At 46.5% G+C, this 18,735-nt stretch overlaps 1 protein-coding gene across 1 annotated transcript in view; it reads right to left on the bottom strand.

Moving 5' to 3' along the window:
- LOC146772631 (methanethiol oxidase-like) overlaps positions 1–18,735 on the bottom strand; it is a 105,610-nt gene that overhangs the window by 31,912 nt on the left and 54,963 nt on the right. The window contains exons 6-7 of the mRNA XM_085638447.1: positions 16,236–16,418; positions 12,676–12,857 (exon numbers count right to left, since the gene is read on the bottom strand). Of these exons, the coding sequence (XP_085494573.1) occupies positions 12,676–12,857; positions 16,236–16,418 (365 nt within the window). The remainder of the gene's footprint in view (positions 1–12,675; positions 12,858–16,235; positions 16,419–18,735) is intronic.

Genomic DNA, 18,735 nt, shown 5'->3' with positions numbered 1-18,735 from the left:
TGCATTGTCATTGGAGAATAAGGTGTTCTCCGAAGAAAGTGTGAAGGTGAGGTAGGTTACAGTTGAGATTGTACCTCGATGGAGGTGAGATGTTCGTTCTGTACTGCACTAATACACCACAGGGTGGAGGAGAGTTTGCTTGTCGGTGGCTGCCGAAGCAGCTGCTGTCGTAGGTGTGAACTTTTTAGGTCTCGGCTAGCAAAGGCTGCGCTTGCGCAGTCTCGCTCGCGAGATTTAATGACTTGGAGAAGAGGGGCTTGAACCCGCCCCTTTTCTCTCCTCTTCTCCATTGGCTGGCCTCTTAAATGCTGGCCAGCTATTGGAGAAGAGGCTTGTCTCGCAAAACAAGCCCCGTCCTTTTCGGATTCGGGGGCGTGTTTTTTTGTTACTTTTCGCTGGGCGTGTTTTTCTCTCCTCCAGCCAATGGCAAGAGGAGAGAAAGAAAAACACGCCCCCGAATCTGAAAACGCCGCTGCGTTTCTCCGAGGCATTTCTGCTTGACCTCGGAGAAAGGCGGCGGTGTTCATGGCTCTCGCTGCGGCGGTGTTCATGGCTCTCGCTGCCCTATCCTCGATCGAGAGCACAGTCGTGAATGGGTGAGTACACACGTGCCCATAGCGCATGTTACAGTCTGAGCACGGGTCTGAGTGAGTGCATTTCCGTATTTAAGATTACAGACTGAGCTAAGGTTTGGGTGGGTGCGTACATTACTACAGCCAATATTAGAGGCGGGATTTAGGACCTGGGAGCAGACCTATTTAAAACCCCCTTCCAGCTCGAGAGCACCTCTCACGCTGTCATAGTTTCCTACAACAAATCCTTTCTTTAATTCTTGCAAAAAATAATAAACTGGACATCCTGCAATCTTGGAGTTTTTAAGGCTCTCGACCCGCGCGAGACGAGACGAGACGAGATGGGCTGAACTTTACAGACTGTGTTTGCTTTTCTGGTCCTCCCCGCCCCTCCCCCCTCCAAAGACGCAGGGCAGCTAAAAGGCTGCATCACCAGCAGCCCGACGCCCACTTTACACGTATGCAGAATTCCTAGATATGCTCCAGGGTGGGAGTGAGACTGTAGGAGACACAGCAGCAGGGCGGAGGAGCAGCGCACAGGCCACCCTCCCACTCTCCCCAAGAGCTCGCAGCCCCTCCAGACCCGGAACCTTTCAGTAGCGACCCACCCAGCCACCCACCACTGCCCCTATGCTGTGCACCCCGCTGCTGCCGCTGCTCCTCAGCCTGGCCACCCTGCACGCACTGGGGGACCCCGGAGCTCCGGAGGATGTGCTCATAGACCGCTACAACGTGCCCAAGGTCTGCCCGCGGGAGGTGCAGATCGGAGACTTCATCCGCTACCACTACAACGGCACCTTCAAGGACAGCAAGAAGTTCGACTCCAGGTAGGAGCCTCTATCCCGGCGCCCCGCCCGCGGGTTATAGGAACGCGCCTAGTGCGCGGCTGCACAGCGCTTTATAGCCATGGAGGATATACGTGATGGCGACCAGAGCAATTCATAGAAAAGCAAACACCGCACGGATGCAAAGAGGTCTCCAAGCGGGCAAACTTCTCGCTAAACGGATGAAGGCGGTTTCTAAAACTAAAAACATATTTTAGAAAACCGCAGGCATGCGACTTGTAAAAGGAGGCGTAATACAGGAAAGATGCAGTGTGTATGAGACAAGATTTAGCGGTTTATAGGTGATGAGACTTTTAGGATAAAGCAGTGTATACAAGTGCTGCAGACTTGTTGTCTGGCTACTAAAGCGTTATATGGAAGAGCGTCCTGTTAAGGGCATCACTGCGGTTTGATAAAAAAAAAAACACACTAAGACACCATACGTGGCAGCTAAACCCGACTACTCTGGGGCCTTAGTGCACGGCAGCCGAAGTTGTTGATGAAGATAGACCTGCACAGACATCGCATATCGGATGCTAGGACAGACAATGCGACCAATTCAAGAACAGAGCACCATTGACCGCTCAAGGGGTTATAGACGAGGCGGAGGAGCGTGGCACGGCACCCCCTCAAATAAAATGGCACCGTGAGATATTCGACTGGAGCAAGAAAAGGCCTTCTGTAGGAATTCACGCGAGCTTTGGAAGAGAAACCGTCAAAGTTTCTGCATGGCAACTAAATCTGTTATCAGGGGATGAACCTCCTTTCGTCGGCCTGGCACAGGTGCCAGGCCTGCCTAGGCTCTCAGGCCGAACTCTAAAACTCTCAGAACTGGTCCCACCTTTGGTTTCTCACTTCGAAGTTGCTGAAACTTGTGACGTTCGATCTGCGCACCAATGCATTGATTTTTTTTGCAAGGTTAATGCCACAATGTGAAATAGTTCGATGGGTCTCCCTTCTGTAAAGAGATATATATGCTCTAAATGTGACATATACAATACAGCGCTACACGTTGCCTGCAGTACATGGGGTGTTGCACGCGTTCTGCAAGCTCTGCACAACAGTTTACGGTTTGCAGGATGAGGGTATGCCGGGATAAGATGGGGCGGGTGGGGTTCGAGTTGCTATGGGGCCAGATCTGTAGACGTGTCACCCCAGCAGACACCACAGCGTCAAGCCTCGGGGGACCCCGGCCCGGAGGAGGCTCCGACTGCTGAACAAATCCCACCACTTCAAAAGGCCTGTTTCTGTAGTGGGCGTGTGATTTATGTTTTATAGCCAGTGATTTCCTTCCAAGTTTTTAATTTTATGATGGGTTTGGAAGTTGCAGCTTGACTCCACAAGCAGCTTTGTCTTGAAATACCAAAAGGACACGTGTAGATTAAACAAGCGAGCGCCTCGCGCTACAAGTGGGAGGGGTGGGGGGGGGGGGGGTGGGGGCGAGTGCAACAGCACACAAAGCGTTTCCCTTGCAGGAGCATTTGAGAGTGATTAAGCTATTGACATTGTAAATAACAATGCCGTTTCTTTCAATCTTTTAAAAACAACAACAGAAACAAAAATAATGTCATGAGCAATGCCAATAGCTCTAACTTTAACAATGCCGAGACCAGTGCATTGTAATGCTTGTTAATTGTGTTACTGACTCCTCTGTGAAGTTTCACGCTCATTGAACACAAGCTTGGCTGCTCCTGCTGATTAATGCAAAGGAAAACGAGTGAGGGTTTAAAATTGAAAGAAATGGAGACCTTTACAATATGAGGGGGCCAGTGATCTTTTTTAAACCTTTACCTAAGATCCTGGCGACATACGATGTAGGCGATTTGTACTCACTATCATAAATATCACTAAAGCAAGATTACATGTTCGCCACAACCCCTGCAAGGAGAGTTGGTAAAAACTAGCTTATTAAGTGAGGCATGAAGCAGTCGCTTAGGAAATGTAGATGGATGGCTATCTTTCCAGCTGTCTTTCTTTTGAACTTTCAGTTAATTGAAAGTTCAGTTAGTTGTAGATAAGGGAAGGTAAATTGCAATATATTTACATTTCAAATGTCTTTCCAAGCTGCTCTACAGACAGCCTTTGTGGACAGATGCCCCTCACAGGCCTGTCTTCCTGGAGGACCCACAACAGAGGCACAAAGAGGTGTAAGGGCTCTGCACTGAAGTGTGATAAAGGTAGACAAAGGTTTTTCCTCACCTAAAGAGTCCCCTTCAACCTGCAACTCCACCCCTACTCACCCATAGCATCTACAACAAGCATTGGCATAGCCAATAGGTCTCACCTTTGGGACCTTATAAGTGTTTAGCCACACAACAGTTGCATAACTAAATACTTATAAGGTCCCAAAAGCGAGACCTATTGGCTATGCCAAGCGGCCGTGCGGCTGCGAAAGTGATCGCGATATAACATCAAAGCGGCCGCGAAAGTGAAAGTAATCGTGGTCAAGCGCGGAGCGCGCGCCCGTGCACATGCACTGTAGCTCTAGGCTGGCCTGGTAGCACTTTTTGGAGCCCTCTCAAAAAGTCTCGCCAGACCAGTGCATGTGCTGGGTCAGGCGAGACCTAAAAAGGGCAGTGCTTTGCTTCAGGACATCTAATCAGCAACTATTTGCAAACAAAAGTGTTCATTGAATGTGTTAAGAGATCCCTTTCACCCTTCCCACCCTCACACCAGTGTTTGCATCTTCTGCCCTCCAGCCACTGGAATGCATATAATACACTTCCACTGCCCGGGAAGCTGTCCTCACTGTCCATCTGGTGTCAATACAAACCACTGGCATTCAAATGAATTCCACTATGCTGTATAATACTGCGAGTCAAACCTGAGGACAAATACCAGAATCTCTTTTTCAATGTGTACATTATTTGCCATGTATTTTCTTAACACGTGCGAATAGCCATTATCTTTCACTTTCAGCCCTTGAGCTGATCAACTGACCTGGCTGGATCGGTGGTCTAGCAGTAAACACACAGAGGGTTCTGCAACTATCACAAATATTGCCTTTAGTCTACAGAGATTATGGGAAAATCAGGGCCCTCGCACACATTGAGATGTGGCATGCTTCATCATCGGGCTTCAAACACCCTGGACCCAAATTAGTCCAAGGTGGGCTGTACTACACAAAGTGTGGGACCAAGAGTTTAAAAAAAAGATTTTTAGAAAATACTTTCAAAGTGGAGTATTTATTCCACATCAACCAGAGATGTGAAAAAAGAGGCTAAAACTACCTAGAGATAATCTAACCTAATAATTTTATTAGTGGATGCCCTGATAGGATTAAAACAGAAACAGGGGGATGAAACCGGGGAAATTAGTAACTCTGTCATCCCATCATGGTCAATATTTTTCAGCCGTCCTACATATGCCTAACAAGGTCAGCGGCCTTCTTCAGGACCTAACGTTTCTGGTCAGCAAATTAACAAAAAAGAAACACTATGCAGGAGTTTATGGCGGAGCCCATAACGGTGGCGGAGGTGCGGGGAGCGATTAAAGTACTCCGGAGCTCTTCTGCTCCGGGTCTTGATGGCTTCTCCGGTGATTTCTACAAGGCCTTCTCTGATCTGTTGGCGCCTAAGCTCATAGAGGTCTATGCGGAGGCGTTGGAGCGTGGTTCGCTCCCGGCTACTCTTCGAGAGGCGGTCGTGGTCCTGCTCCCGAAACCAAACAAGGACCCATCGATGTGTGGGTCGTATAGACCCCTTTCCCTCTTAAACACCGTCTATAAGATTCTAGCCAAAATAGTGGCCAACAGACTTTCCCAGCTGATGGAATTCATTATCTCGCCCATGCAATCGGGCTTTATCCCCCGACGCTCGACGTCGCTGAATTTGCGGACTTTATTCACTGTTCTGCACAGAATTAACCCGGCCACACCTGCTGCTGCGATCCTACTTGACACCGAGAAGGCGTTTGATTCCTTAGAATGGCCATTCTTTCTTGCCGTTATGGAACGCATGGGCATGCCGGCGAACTTTCTGGCCACGACTCGTCTCCTCTATAGCCGCCCCACGGCACGCCTGCGTATCAACGGTACGTTATCCAGACCTTTCTCTCGAACGCGTGGCATGCGACAGGGCTGTCCGCTTTCCCCGCTCTTGTTCATTTTAGCCATGGACCCCCTGATTCGGCATTTCCAGGAACGACACCTCCACAGGGGTCTTCAGTTTAGAACGGGCCCGTTGCTTGCCTCCCTTTATGCAGATGACACTATCCTGTATGTAAGGGAGCCACATTTCAATCTTGCCCCCCTGATTCGTGAGATCCTACGCTTTGGTGGCCACTCGGGACTGGGCATAAACTGGCACAAATCCATCATATTCCCATTGACTAGCGGCACCTCCCCGTGGCAATGCGAGTTCCCATTGGAGTGGTGCTCTGATTCAGTACGCTACTTGGGCATTCAGATCCATTTGAGCACGGACGAAATCATCCGCCTCAATTATGGACACACGGTGGCGCGGTTGGAGACGCAGGTAGAGGGTTGGTTGCGCCTCCCGCTCTCCATGTCGGCCAGAATAGCCATCATAAAAATGATAGTGCTCCCCAAATTTTTGTATCTTTTTAACAATATCCCTGTTCCCCTCACTCGGTCTTTCTTCTCCACCTTGAAGTCCCTCCTGATCCGACTGGTCTGGGGCGGGAAGCACCCCCGGATTCGCTGGAAGACTCTTACACTCCCACTAGATAGGGGAGGCCTCGGCGTACCGGATCTGTATCTCTACTATCTGGTCGCGCAGTGTGCACATGCCTATGCCTGGTACCATCTGGACGCTAGGATCCCGTTTCTGTGCCCTGAGGCAGACTTTGTTCTCCCAGGCCAGTTGGCTGCCGTTCTGCCCAAGGGTATCCCCAGAAGCCCGGTGGATATCCAAACAGTGTCCACTACTAGCTGGGCCTGGAAGAAACTTTTGAGCTATTTAGCTCACCCTCGCCTATATTCCTCTTCGCTCCCTATTTGCAACCCGGGGCTACTGATGAGGCGCTTGTGCAGCGAACGTTAAGCAAATTTAACCTCACCAAGATGGGAGATTTATACCCGGGAGGGCACATATTCTCGGCGTCGGAAGAGGCGCGTTTCAGCGAGGCTACCTTCATGGATAGGTTCGTTCTTCTCCGACTCTATTGCGCGGCCAGGGCGGTAATTGAGGGTTTCCCCCTTGAGCCTGCTTCCTTCGAACCCCTTACCATCGTTATTGACAGGGATACGGGGGCCCACATAGTCTCGAGTCTGTACAGGGCGTGTGCGGCTTTGCTTCCTTGTACGGATGACCGGGCGTGGGCGGAATGGGAGACGGACTTGGGTAGGCCTATTACGGATGAACAGTGGACGGCTTGCTGTAAGGTTACTGCTACGGTGTCACTGAACAGTCATCACAAACTCCTTCACTATAAATTCCTACGACGTTGGTACATGACCCCAGACAGACTCCATTCCATTGACCCTGCACGACCGCACCTCTGCTGGAAAGTGCTCGGCACCGCATGCAGACTTCGCACACTTGTCCTGGACTTGTCCAAGGCTGCAATCATTCTGGACACAAGTTTACAAGGTCTTAGAAGACATGTTAGAGCTTACACTTGTTCCCGCTCCAGAGGTTGCGTTGTTGGGCTACACAGCAAATTTCCCTAAGAACGTTCGTAGGTTGGCCGCTATGGGTCTGCTTCTGGCCAAACGTGAAATCGCCAGGCGCTGGGGGATAGACGGGCTCCTACGGTCAAATTGTGGCTCACTGCCATGGCATTCTCCAGCACGAATAGCGAACTCTACTCCAGTCTCCTTCCCGCGGCGGCGCGTCCTAGGGACATCTGGGGCCCTTACAAAACATACATTGCGGGCCTCCCCGGTTCCCCCTCGTCACCCACACATTCCGGTATAGTTCCAACGGGAGTGGGGTAGGCGAGTCAATATGGGCATCGGAAGAGTGGGGACGTCGAGGAATGAATGGGATGATCTGTTCCATGGGGCGTTTGTTGTGGGGGGGTAGATGGCATGGACTTCGCAGGGGTAGCGGGGTATGCGTGGAGGGATGGGGTGACTATGGGCCCTGGGTGTGGATTGTTGATGTCAGTTTCATCTGTTTCAATTTAGACAAGTATTGATGGGGGATGGATCAAGGGGGTTCTGATGCAATCCATAAGCTACACATCTTGTCAGGGAACTGGAAGTGTTATGATGTACCTCCATACTTTATCATTGGTGAACGCACAGCTATCATTTGTGTATCGTTTGATTTTGCAAATCTAAATAAAGCTTTAAAAAAAAAAAAAAAAACACTAGAAGGTAGGGTACCACCTGTTGTACTGTTCTCTAAGCAACCCAATGGGACTAGTTGTTAAATACTAAACCTTCTACACTTTTCTTTTTTTTTTTTTAAAGAACATTAAACCTGGAAAAATCTAGAGGAGAGTCAACATAATCCATCTGTTCTGTGGGGATGCATGTTAGCAGTGTTACTGTATGCTGATATTGTTCTTATGGATTGTACTCCTATTGGATTACAGTATCAAAGGACAGTAATGCATACATTCATGACTACTCTTGAAGTAATTGTTAATCTGAATATAACAAGAACATTATTTTTAGTAAAGGAAGAACTACTGCTTCAAGAAATTGAAAAATAGCTGGATTAAATATTGAATTCTTAAGACAATACACATATCTTGGGATAAGATATCCGAATCAATAAGCCTTTACCTCACATATTACTCAGTAGATAGCAAAACCAAACTCAGTGGGTACTGGGCTGAATTGTTTTTCTAGTGGAATGAGTAGGAACAATATCAATGCTATACAACAGGTATATTTAGTAGAAGTACCAGGTATAACTTTAGATGATGTAGATTGCTGCAGTATAAAACACCTGGTAGCAGCAGAAGTACTACAAGGTCAGCTATGGCAAGCATATTTATGGATAAGGCTGATTCTATCATTAAAGACCATTAGACTTGAAATATGGTGGTCGGGTAATGTCCAATGCTACAATTTTCATTTTCTCCCAATTGCTCCTACCAAATTCTTTTTGAAACCTAACTACAAGGGAACCACAGTATGCAACACTCCAAACGGAGGCAGAGTTGTCCAATTAAAATCAAAATTGAGTCACATATTTTATGGTTAGCCTATCTTAGGATAACCATTAAAAGAATTAGTTATAAAAAGGATTAGGATCATTGTTTTGAAAACAGTCACCTTTCTCTAATTTGTGGTTCTGCAGTAAAGGCAAAATTCAATTTTATTTGGCTGCTAATATGGAACCGGAAGTTAGGCAATTTTATTTGAGGTTTAGGACAGGCGGAATTCGAATTGGAGTAAACCTTTGCAATAGATCAACAGAAATACTTCATGTAAGGTATGTGGTTTCCCACTGCAGGACATGAATCATGTTCTATTTATTTGTCTAGCACTTAAAATATTACAAGAACTTTATGTTAATCCTTTAATTGTAAAAGGTATAAAACCTGTGGAAGATTCTATACTTTTAATACATAAAGCTTACACTGGGAATAAATAAATGCTTTAGGTTGTATACATTTTTTATTTTCCTAAACTATTGTAATTGTTATTGATTTAATATATAAATACATGCCTTGAGATTGGTGTAATTTCTTACTTCTTGGAAAGGTTGGATTCATTAAATATGATAAAAAAAGAGGGATTTAAAGAATTCGGTTAAGATCTGAAAAGGCAACAGAGAAGGCTTGCATCATCTTGTTTTGTCAATCAAAGAACACCTTAGCCCCGGGATGAACTGGAAGACAGTGCCAAGTTAAATAAAATTTTAATTTGACAAACTGACAACTGGGTGGGAGCAGCTCAGGTGATGCTCCTGAAACAGTGCTCAGTACTGGTGAATAAGGAAGGAGTGCCCCTGCAACACTTCAGAAGGCTAAACTCCCCAGAAAAACCTGATGGGCTTGGCTGCAGACCTCCCCTCACTCTAGAGAAGGCTGGCAGATATGTCCATGGTTGTGAATGAGATTCTGCAAGTTCAGAGTGTCTAACTGCAGATCCATGCAATTAATCCCATGCCTCACTGCTACTCCCCCCCATGACCCCTACGCCCCAGCGCCTTGAAACCCTTATGATGAGTAGTCACGCTCTACAAGAATCTGATTTTCAATGTCATCTACTGTCCATAGTGTGGGGATTCGGATTTATATTATTTCACCTTGGCCGGTGTCTCATATCCTATTTATGTTTTGGGAAAGCATTATATACATATTTTTATTGGGATGAGTAAAGCCGTCACTCTTCATGGATGTGGACCGGAGACTTCAGGTAAAGGATAAAGACTCTGGTCACTTGGATAGTTTTCCTCTCGTAGGACGACTCTGGATAGAACGAGTTTTGCTTTGCATTGCTAAAAAAATTCAATAATGTGTCTATAGGAAAATACATCTGTTTGAGTACAGCTGGACGTTCATGTTCATGTCACAAGGATCAGATGATCTCTGTACAGTGGGTAATGCTCTGTATCCCAGGGCACAATCCGGAGTCCATTCACATTGGCACCAAGAGACTCTGCATACAGTGGGTGCCAAGTTAATAAATCATTGTTAGAACCGGCGGTCTCTAGTTGGCAGAGGTATACACTTCTGACAAATAGGGGCCAACCAACTCTAGTCAGGGAAAGGGGATTACACACTCAGATAACCCCTGCTACCCCCTTGGTAGCTTGGCAGAGCAGACAGGCTTATCTCAGAGGCAGTGTGTTAAGCATTTATGACCACATACAGTAATCAAGTGAATACACTACAGATGGGCACGACACAGAAGTTATTATAAAAATAGTATTTTTATATAAGGCTTAGCACAAGACCAAATAACGACAAAAATATACCACAGTCTTAATAAATACTCTTTGGAAGGAAAATAATAGTTCAAGTAAGGTTTCTTCTTGGCAAATAGTTCTTTAGCAAAGTATTCTTCTGAGCACAGTTCTTTGGCAACAATGTAACCCCCACAGGAGTCACACGACGTCGAGTCTACAGGATTCCCAAGGTTCGGCGTCGACCGCGAGGAGCGCTACGTCGAGCCTGGAGTTGCAACAGACCCCACAAGTACAGTACCTTGAGAAACGAAGAAAACGATGATCCACGGCGTCGAGATGTCGGCGTCGAGGTCGGCGTCGATCGTGCCTCGGAGTCGGGTCAATCCGCAGCGGTGTCGAGGGATGTCGGGCCGGAGCAGCGCTCACGGCGTCGAGAAGGGCGTCGAGTCGATGCGATCAGCAGCGGCGTCGGGACGGGGTCGCTTGGAGGTGGAGCCGATACTCACTCCTCACTGGCGTCGATACCGGCATCGAGACGGGGTCACTTGGAGCTGGGGCCGATACCCACTGCTCACTGGCGTTGCTGCTGGCGTCGATCGGGCCCGGCGGCCGGCGTCGAAGGCTCGGGACACTGGAGCCGTTACTCACGATGTCGAGCTGGATTCGGCGGCGGCGGCGGCGTCGAGACTGCAGATTTTCCCTTGTGTACTGGAAACAACACTTTCCAGCAATTCAGCAAATGGTGAAGTCCTTTGGCCCTGTGACTTTAGCAGGAGACTGGCACTCTTCCAGCCCTTGGAGATTTCCTAGCAAGTGTTCAGAGAGTACACACCAAGTTCCTCTCTCCTTGTTCCTTGGCAAAAATAAAGAAGCAGCTTTCAGGTTCCTCCACAGCAAAACAGCACTCTGGCAGAAAGGGGAGGCAAGTCCTTAGATCAGCAGGCTTCTTGTCCTTGGTACAGGTTTCCTTGTCAGAAGTGATCTGAGTTCTTGGTTCAGGGGTCCTTCTCTTATACCCCATTTCTCCTTTGTTCCCTTTGTCCAAACAGGGAAATTCCCACCATCTCAGGTTTGTTGTGGGTGTTGCCAGGCAGAGGCACCTGGCCTACTCACTGAGCAGGGCAGAGTCCTCAGCCGCCCAGCAGGAGGCGGAGCCAGTATTGTCACTGGCAGGAGCAGGGCTATCAGTCGCCCAGCAGGAGGCGGAGCCAGTATTGTGTCAGGCAGGGCAGGCTACTCTTCCCTCACTCTATGTGTAAACGCCCCATTCACCCCACACTGACTCATTCAGACCTCTGGAGCCACCCAGCCCCTGACACACACACCAAACCAGCAGAGACCGGTAGATAGTTGGACAAGAAAATAGCCACTTTCTAAAAGTGCTATTTTCAAACATAGAATTTAAAAACCATCCATCCTACAGGGTGTGTTATTAAATTCTGAGTTCAGGGATACTAAACTCGACATGCTACCATGCTCCCTGAGTCAGATAGATTATAATGGAGTTAATAATCAGTCTGCCCAGCCTGGCCTATTGGAGGCAGGTAGCCCTTCAATAGTGAAAAACGAAAATGGCTGTAATTCACTATTAGGTCATGCCACACACATCAGGGCATGACCTACCTTTTACCAACAATGCACCCTGCCCTAGGGCCTACCATAGAGGTGTCTGAAATGTGGCAAAGTGAAGGTTTAGAGACTGGCAAGTAGGTTTCCTTGCCAAGTCGACATGGCAGTCAGGGACTGCACGCAGGCGCTGCGGTGGCAGGCCTGAGACACATTTTACACGCTGCTTCTGTGGGTGGCACAACCAGTGCTGCAAGCCCACCAGCAGCAGTTAACTTACACGCCCTTGGCACACGCAGTGCACTAGACTAGGGTCTGAACAGTAAGTCAACCAAGCCAATCATGGTAACACCAATCAATGTAACAATTTAACATAGGGAGCACTTGCACTGTGGCACTGATCAGCAGTGGCACAGTGCCCAAAGCAATAATCCAGCAAAAACATCGTAAACAGAGGAGGCAAACAGAAAAAAATGGAGGAGAGACTCATGCCAATGATGCCAGGTCTAACAATCATCCTAGAGCTGAACGGTACCATGCCCTGGACCTATACATTAGGGGGATGGGACATATATTTTTGGGCCGATGCGCCACTCTCATCTAGTGCTAGAGGTGAAAGGTTCTGTGCATCTCTGTGCCAATATCCATGCGACCATCCAGCCACAAAGGTTCTGCATCCTTGCATCCTCCAGTAAAGTGGGTGAGGGATGCTATATCGATGTGCCAACCCCTTAACACCACCCAGGCCTAGAAATGGCTGTCTCTGTGTTGCGTGCCAATCCTTTAACACCACCCAAGCCGTATAATCCTATAAATTGCCCAATGTTAAATACTGCATATTTCGTCAGTCCAGTATCCGTATTAGCTTCATGGTTCCTTTCAACTTTTCCAGTCCCTCTAATACAGGAGGAAATAAAGACTTGTAACTGTAGGGCCTACCTGGGTCTTGTAGAAGCGAAAGACGGAGCTGCCATAGGAGCACCCAACAAACCCCTCGGCTGCATCGGGGTTGTGAAGAAATCGGACTTCCATTGGAATGTATCCATCTTCGCCCAGGTCGAGTGTCTGGATGCGGGTGTGTTTGTTCCAGTCCCACACATTAACACTGTGTCCATAAAGACCTGTAATAGATTTCACTGGTTAGTTGTGCTGCAGTATTTTACAGCATTCATTCATCTGTTACCTTTTTCCCAGATTTCCCCAGCAACCCCTTAATGACGCTCCCCATATTTTATAAGCAACAAAATTTAAGGTCCTCTTCTTACATTATTTTATTGAAAGACCTCACTCTTTAGTGATCCAGCACTGTCATTGGCAAAATCAGTCAACCACAGGCTAAGCCTATGCTATGGTAAGAGACATGACATCCACCAAGTGCTAAAGAGCTTGCCCTTGATTCCCCCCCCCCCCCAATAAAAAATGCCCAATTCAAATCTCAGCCCAGTCAACCATGAAGATCTCCTTGGAAATGACAACCGACACACAGAAAACTTCACAGCCAAATTGAGATGCCTCCTGTGGATAACGGTGTGAGTGTGTAGTAAGTAGCTTGCACTTTCCTACACCACTGAGATAGTTAAGTGGGCTTATGTACATGCTGTTAATACTTTCCAAAGTTAATCAGTGGCCCTATGTAATGTGTGACATTTAGTCTGTCCTGACTTTTTAACTTAACTCTGTGTGATCTACAATGTAAAAGCACAACTACAAGTCTCAGAATGCACCATGCTGATGGCAAAAAAAGCCAGGTCTGATGGAGGCATTATGCATCCCATAGGTATTTATCTGGTAAATTCTGAAGGATTAAATTAGTTGGTACCTGAGAGGAGTGTGAAATCTGGAGGTTACATGTTCTGATCAAATATAGCTCAAGTCACTAATTTATGGGTCTACTGAAAACTCTGCCTTAGCCTGCACATCACAGGTTCCAATTCCTTTTGGCTAGCCAGGGAATTGAGTGCATGCTACATAGATCTACTTGTAACCTGCAGATAATATGCTCAGGTCCCGGTACCATGCTCAGAATCTTTTCTTCTGCAGAGATCTTGGAGTGACCTACATATTAACAGTTTGAATCCTCTCAGATGCACATTCTAAATCTTGACAAAATGAGTACATACAACTATGGCAGCACTAACAGCTGCATGTCAAATTGGGAGTGAAGATACAGGTGTATTAAACCTATCATGTACTTTCCCACTTCACACTCCAACAATTAAAAAGTATCATACAGGTATGATGGATTTTTAACTCAGAATATTGTGTACAAAATTCCAAATACTAGTTTGTAGTTATGTTTTTCGTCCTTCAAAAATGGTTATTTATTATCAGTCAAATGGCTCTCTCTGGGCATATTTAGTAATCCCACCAAGAACAACATATATATAAAAGCAAGGTTGTCTTATACGTTTAGTCTGTTCTCTTCCCTCCAACCCTCTCACCGCCCCAACAACAGAGAAATCTGTTCCCTCCACATCACCAGAAAGAAAGAAAGAGATAGGCAGGGATAGAGTAAAAATCCAAAAAGCTAATCACTAAAAAAAAAACAGAAAGAAGCTTCACATAAGACAGGAATGTAGGGAGCAATTTTAGTATCCAAAGGTTACTCTGGTGGGGCACAATATGAACCATAAGTGCTGAGCTAGGAGATAAAAAATCCTTTGCTTTAATATTTATATGTGAAAATGTATAAAGTGCTATCTACATTCACTATAAATCTCTAGGTATTGAATGAAAAAAAAATGATGTCTATCAATTTTTTTAATTTTTTTATTCATTTGTGTTTAGTGAAATGCTGTTTTGGAAAGCATGATGCTGGCTGATTCATTTTATAATCAGAGTTTACACGCAGTCTAATGCTAGTAAGCCGAAGTTTTACTAAAGTTACTGCATGGGTTGTTTTAGTAATCTGTTCTGAGAATTTCAATTACTACAGAATTTACAGTGTGAGAGCAGCAGCATTGCAGGGAGTCATCAGGCTGCACAATCCTGTGTTATTCCAGTGGTTTGCTGTGTAACAACTTGTAATGCTGATTAATGCTGATCCTTCATGCTGATACCTGTCTTAGGGCCGCACCCTTACGCTCACACCCATGACAATGCTGGCAATGAAATGAGGGTTGCCAAGGCCCAAGTATAAATCATCTTCTCAGCGTAAGGGTGTCTAGCCCCAAAGAAAACAATATATGAAGGACAAGAGCAAAATCTGGTTATACCCTTGTTTGACCAAGGGAAACGTAGCATGAAGGGGGTGCAATTTCCATTTTGTATGAAAGAGCATGCTATATGCTTTGGTAACTCTGTCTAGGTGAAGGACTAATTATTCCTGCCAACATGATGACATATGGTTACGATGTCTCCCGCTTGTACTGTTGTTTTTCTAATTAAAAAAACAATAAAAGATTTTTAAAAAATGTGTAATGTGGACGACAAGGTGGTGAAGGACCTCGCAGTCTGGAGGGACCTCTGTGATACACTCCTAGAACCACAGACCACCGTGGCCTCTTCTGATAGTGAAAGCATGGTGGATGAAGGTACATGATGGACTACATACCGCGGGGAAGGAGGACTCCAATTAGGAGGTAGGCTCGTATTGGGGTGCCTATGTTTGGAAGGTGCCTGTCTTCAGGTTTGGCTCTCAGAACTCGTGTACAGGTTGATTGGCTTTTGATGGACCTTCCCATGATATGCCTGCTTTATCGCCTATTTTATAGTCTAACTACTGCTGTATGTTTTTTAATACAAAACTGCAAAAATAAAGGTTTTTAAAAAAAATGAAATGTGGATGTCGAGCAGAGAAATGTTTCATGGAACACTGTTGTCAGGCAGAAAGCATTTGCCCTGAAGAAGACCCTAGCAACAAACATGTTCTCTATGAACCTCCCTGTACGATTTAGTTTAATAGCCCAGACAGTTGAATAAGCTCTGCAGAGACCCGTGAGTAAGCTGCAGTTCACAGATATGAGTTGCAGCAGGACTCACTCAACAATACATCATGGCATTAAAAAAAGAGCACTGACTTGGTAATGATACATCATCTTACTAAAACACCCTGGGAGAAGTGAATTGTTGTGATGCCTCATAAAAATGATCAATGCAACAACAACAGTTTATGGACAGAATGCAGAACAATGTCATACATTCACCCCAGTACAGAGATCTGGGCCTAAATCCATCGTTTTTTTGCTCACCATGCCATTCCAGTTTGAACCAAGCCATATGCAAATCAGTCTTGACCCTGCGCCTCCTGGGAACAGTCCAACCCGAACTGCCAAGCCATGTTCTCCCTGGACTGGAACCAAGCATCCTAGGACTGGTTTCGGGGGTTTCACCCCTCTTCAGCCAGGATAGCTTGATTCCAGTGGTTGGACTGGAACCAAGTATCCTAGGACCGGTTTCGGGGTTTCACCCCTCTTCAGCCAGGATAGCTTGATTCCAGTGGGAAATGATCAACACAGAATACATACTTTCTATGTGCTTCAAGAATAGGTGTCTCTTACCCGCCGGCACATCGTCCCATTTAAAGATGTCGAACATGAGCCTGGGAGTCCCCCATTCGGTGCTGACCATTACATTGTGGCGGGGCTGGTACCAGAAGTCATAACCGAAGGGAGCAGCATGGCCTTCCTTTTCCCATGCCCCCTTTACCTCAAAGGTCTCTGCATCCAGCAAGACAAACCCACCTGCAGAGGACAGACAGACAGACAGGGCCGCCAGTGGCCATAAGTTCTGACTAGGAAATGTTTGTGTACCTTGGTGCATGTTCACATTTGATTTAAAACATTTATTTCTCTGCTTGTTTGATGGCACATTCTCTGAACTCACAGAATTAACAAGTGGCAAACTCTGCAACAAGTATGCAAGATGTATGTGGCACACTCTTCCCAAAATATTCTCCAAATTAGGCTTCATTGATGTAAACTTTAGCATGTCTTGCTTTATTAGTTTCAGTACACACATTAGGTCAGAGATGTATACATCAATTCAATTATGTTGGGCATTCTTTTTTTTATTTTTGTGGATTGATCTTTTGTTTCCAGCAATTCTGAATGGGTACAAGCTGTGGGCTTTTGCAACCCACAAAACAGTTTGAAGGGAACCAGGGGAAGGTAAATGACCAAAACATTTTTTAGAAGGTTATAATGTTTTGAACATTTGAATTTGGCACTTTTTTTGCTAACATCAATGTATATGAAGTGGCATACGGTTGCCTCTGTGACAAGTTGTGCAATGCTCTGCCAGGGCATTGCAAGTTTAGCACAATTAGAAATGTTGCGGCACTGCACTGATGTCACTGTACTGCTCTACTGCAAATATAGAAGACTTGTTGAGAAGCCACCATATTTCCCCATTAAAAATATAGCAGCAAAGCTAAGAAATCACCATTAAAATAGACTTGCAGAATTACTGCACTCCACCAATAAAAATAAAGCAGGCATGTACAGTCACATTTAACATATAGAAGTCTTTCTGATAAGTAACTATAGTGCCCATTAAAAAAAAAATAGCGGTCTTCTTGAGAGTTCTGTCCTTCTACATTAAAAATACAGCAGCTCTTCTGAGAAATCACTATAATGTTGCATTGAAGAACAAGGTTCTTACCTTCGGTAATGCCTTCTCTGGTAGGGACTATCTCTCAGCTGTCAGATCTGGTTGGGGAAGGGAGAGTGATTTGCCATAGACCCAATTGAGGTTCGTTAACCACCACTGCAGATCTTTTGCAGTTACCTCCGAGATCTAGACCATGTCGGATGGATTTCCCCGATTCTGCACCCACTGGACCTCAAGGTCCCACTGCAGAGCCCGCATATCCGAGCGGGCATGTGTCACTAGTAGGATGCAGGAGGACATGAGGCCCAGCAGCCTCACAGTCAGTCTCACTGAAATCCAGGCTAGAGGCCTAAAACATCATTATCATAGCCTGAATACCCTGGACTTGCCGTTCTGGAGGATAGGCCTAAAACTGCATTGTATCCAGAACAGCTCTGATGAAAGGGAGCGTCTGAGAGGGAGTTGGTTGTGTGACTTTCTGTACGTTGATAGTGAAACCCCAGCAAATGCAGGAGGTCCGCCGTAGTCTGGAGGTGGGAGATGACAGCCTGGGGCAAGTCCGCCTTCAACATCCAGTCGTCGAGATAGGGGAAGACTGGCAACCCTGATCTCTGCAGATGAGCTGCAACCACGGCCGTCCCCACTGGTAAGGCCAAAAGGGAGCCCAGCGAACTGAAAGAGGTTGAAGCCCACCATGATCTGCAGTTAGCACCTGTAGGCATGCAGGACAAGACTGAGGAGGTGTGAAGTCCTGAAAGTCCAATGCTATCACCCAGTCTCCTGGGCCCAGGGCAGACAAGACCCGAGTGAACGTGAGCATTTTGAACTTCTCTTTCTTGAGGAAGAAATTGAGAAGTTGCAGATAGAGGCTAGGACTAAGGCCTTCGTCCTCCTTGGCAACCAGAATGTAGCAGGAATAGCAACCACGGCCTACTTCTGGCGTCAGAATCCTCTCTATGGCTCCCTTGGCCAAGAGAGCTATCACTTTCTGGCGGAGAAAAGAAGGATGATCCTCAGTCAGCCTGTCGCAAGTAGGTGGCATAGGTGGAGAGGTGGTCCCGAAAGGAAGGGAGTAGCCCCTCCGGACAATCTGCAGAACCCATTGATCTGATGTTATAGAAGGGGAAACTCCCAGCTTAATCAACTCAGTCAAAATGTTCATCTTGACTGCCACAGAGGGCAGGCTAAGGTCCAGGACCTCGACTGCCCTTCTCACCACCATTGCAAATGACTCCTCCATAGCCACAGTAGGGGAAGAAAGCATGCCAGTATCTGGAGAGGTATCCAGTCCTCTTGCGTCCGCCAAATCCTCACACCAGTCCACATTTGGGTCAAATGCCTGGTATTCTTTAGGTTCCAGCGATCCCTCCAAATGCTCCCCAAATCCTAGCCCATAAGAATAGGGCTCGGGCTCTGGCCTGGAAGGCATGGCTCCAGTCGGTGGCAGGT

This window comes from Triturus cristatus, chromosome 12 (assembly GCF_964204655.1).
Source record: "Triturus cristatus chromosome 12, aTriCri1.1, whole genome shotgun sequence".
NCBI lineage: Eukaryota > Metazoa > Chordata > Amphibia > Caudata > Salamandridae > Triturus > Triturus cristatus.
Note: the sequence above shows the minus strand (reverse complement) of the source record. Positions and strands in the feature narration are given on the sequence as shown.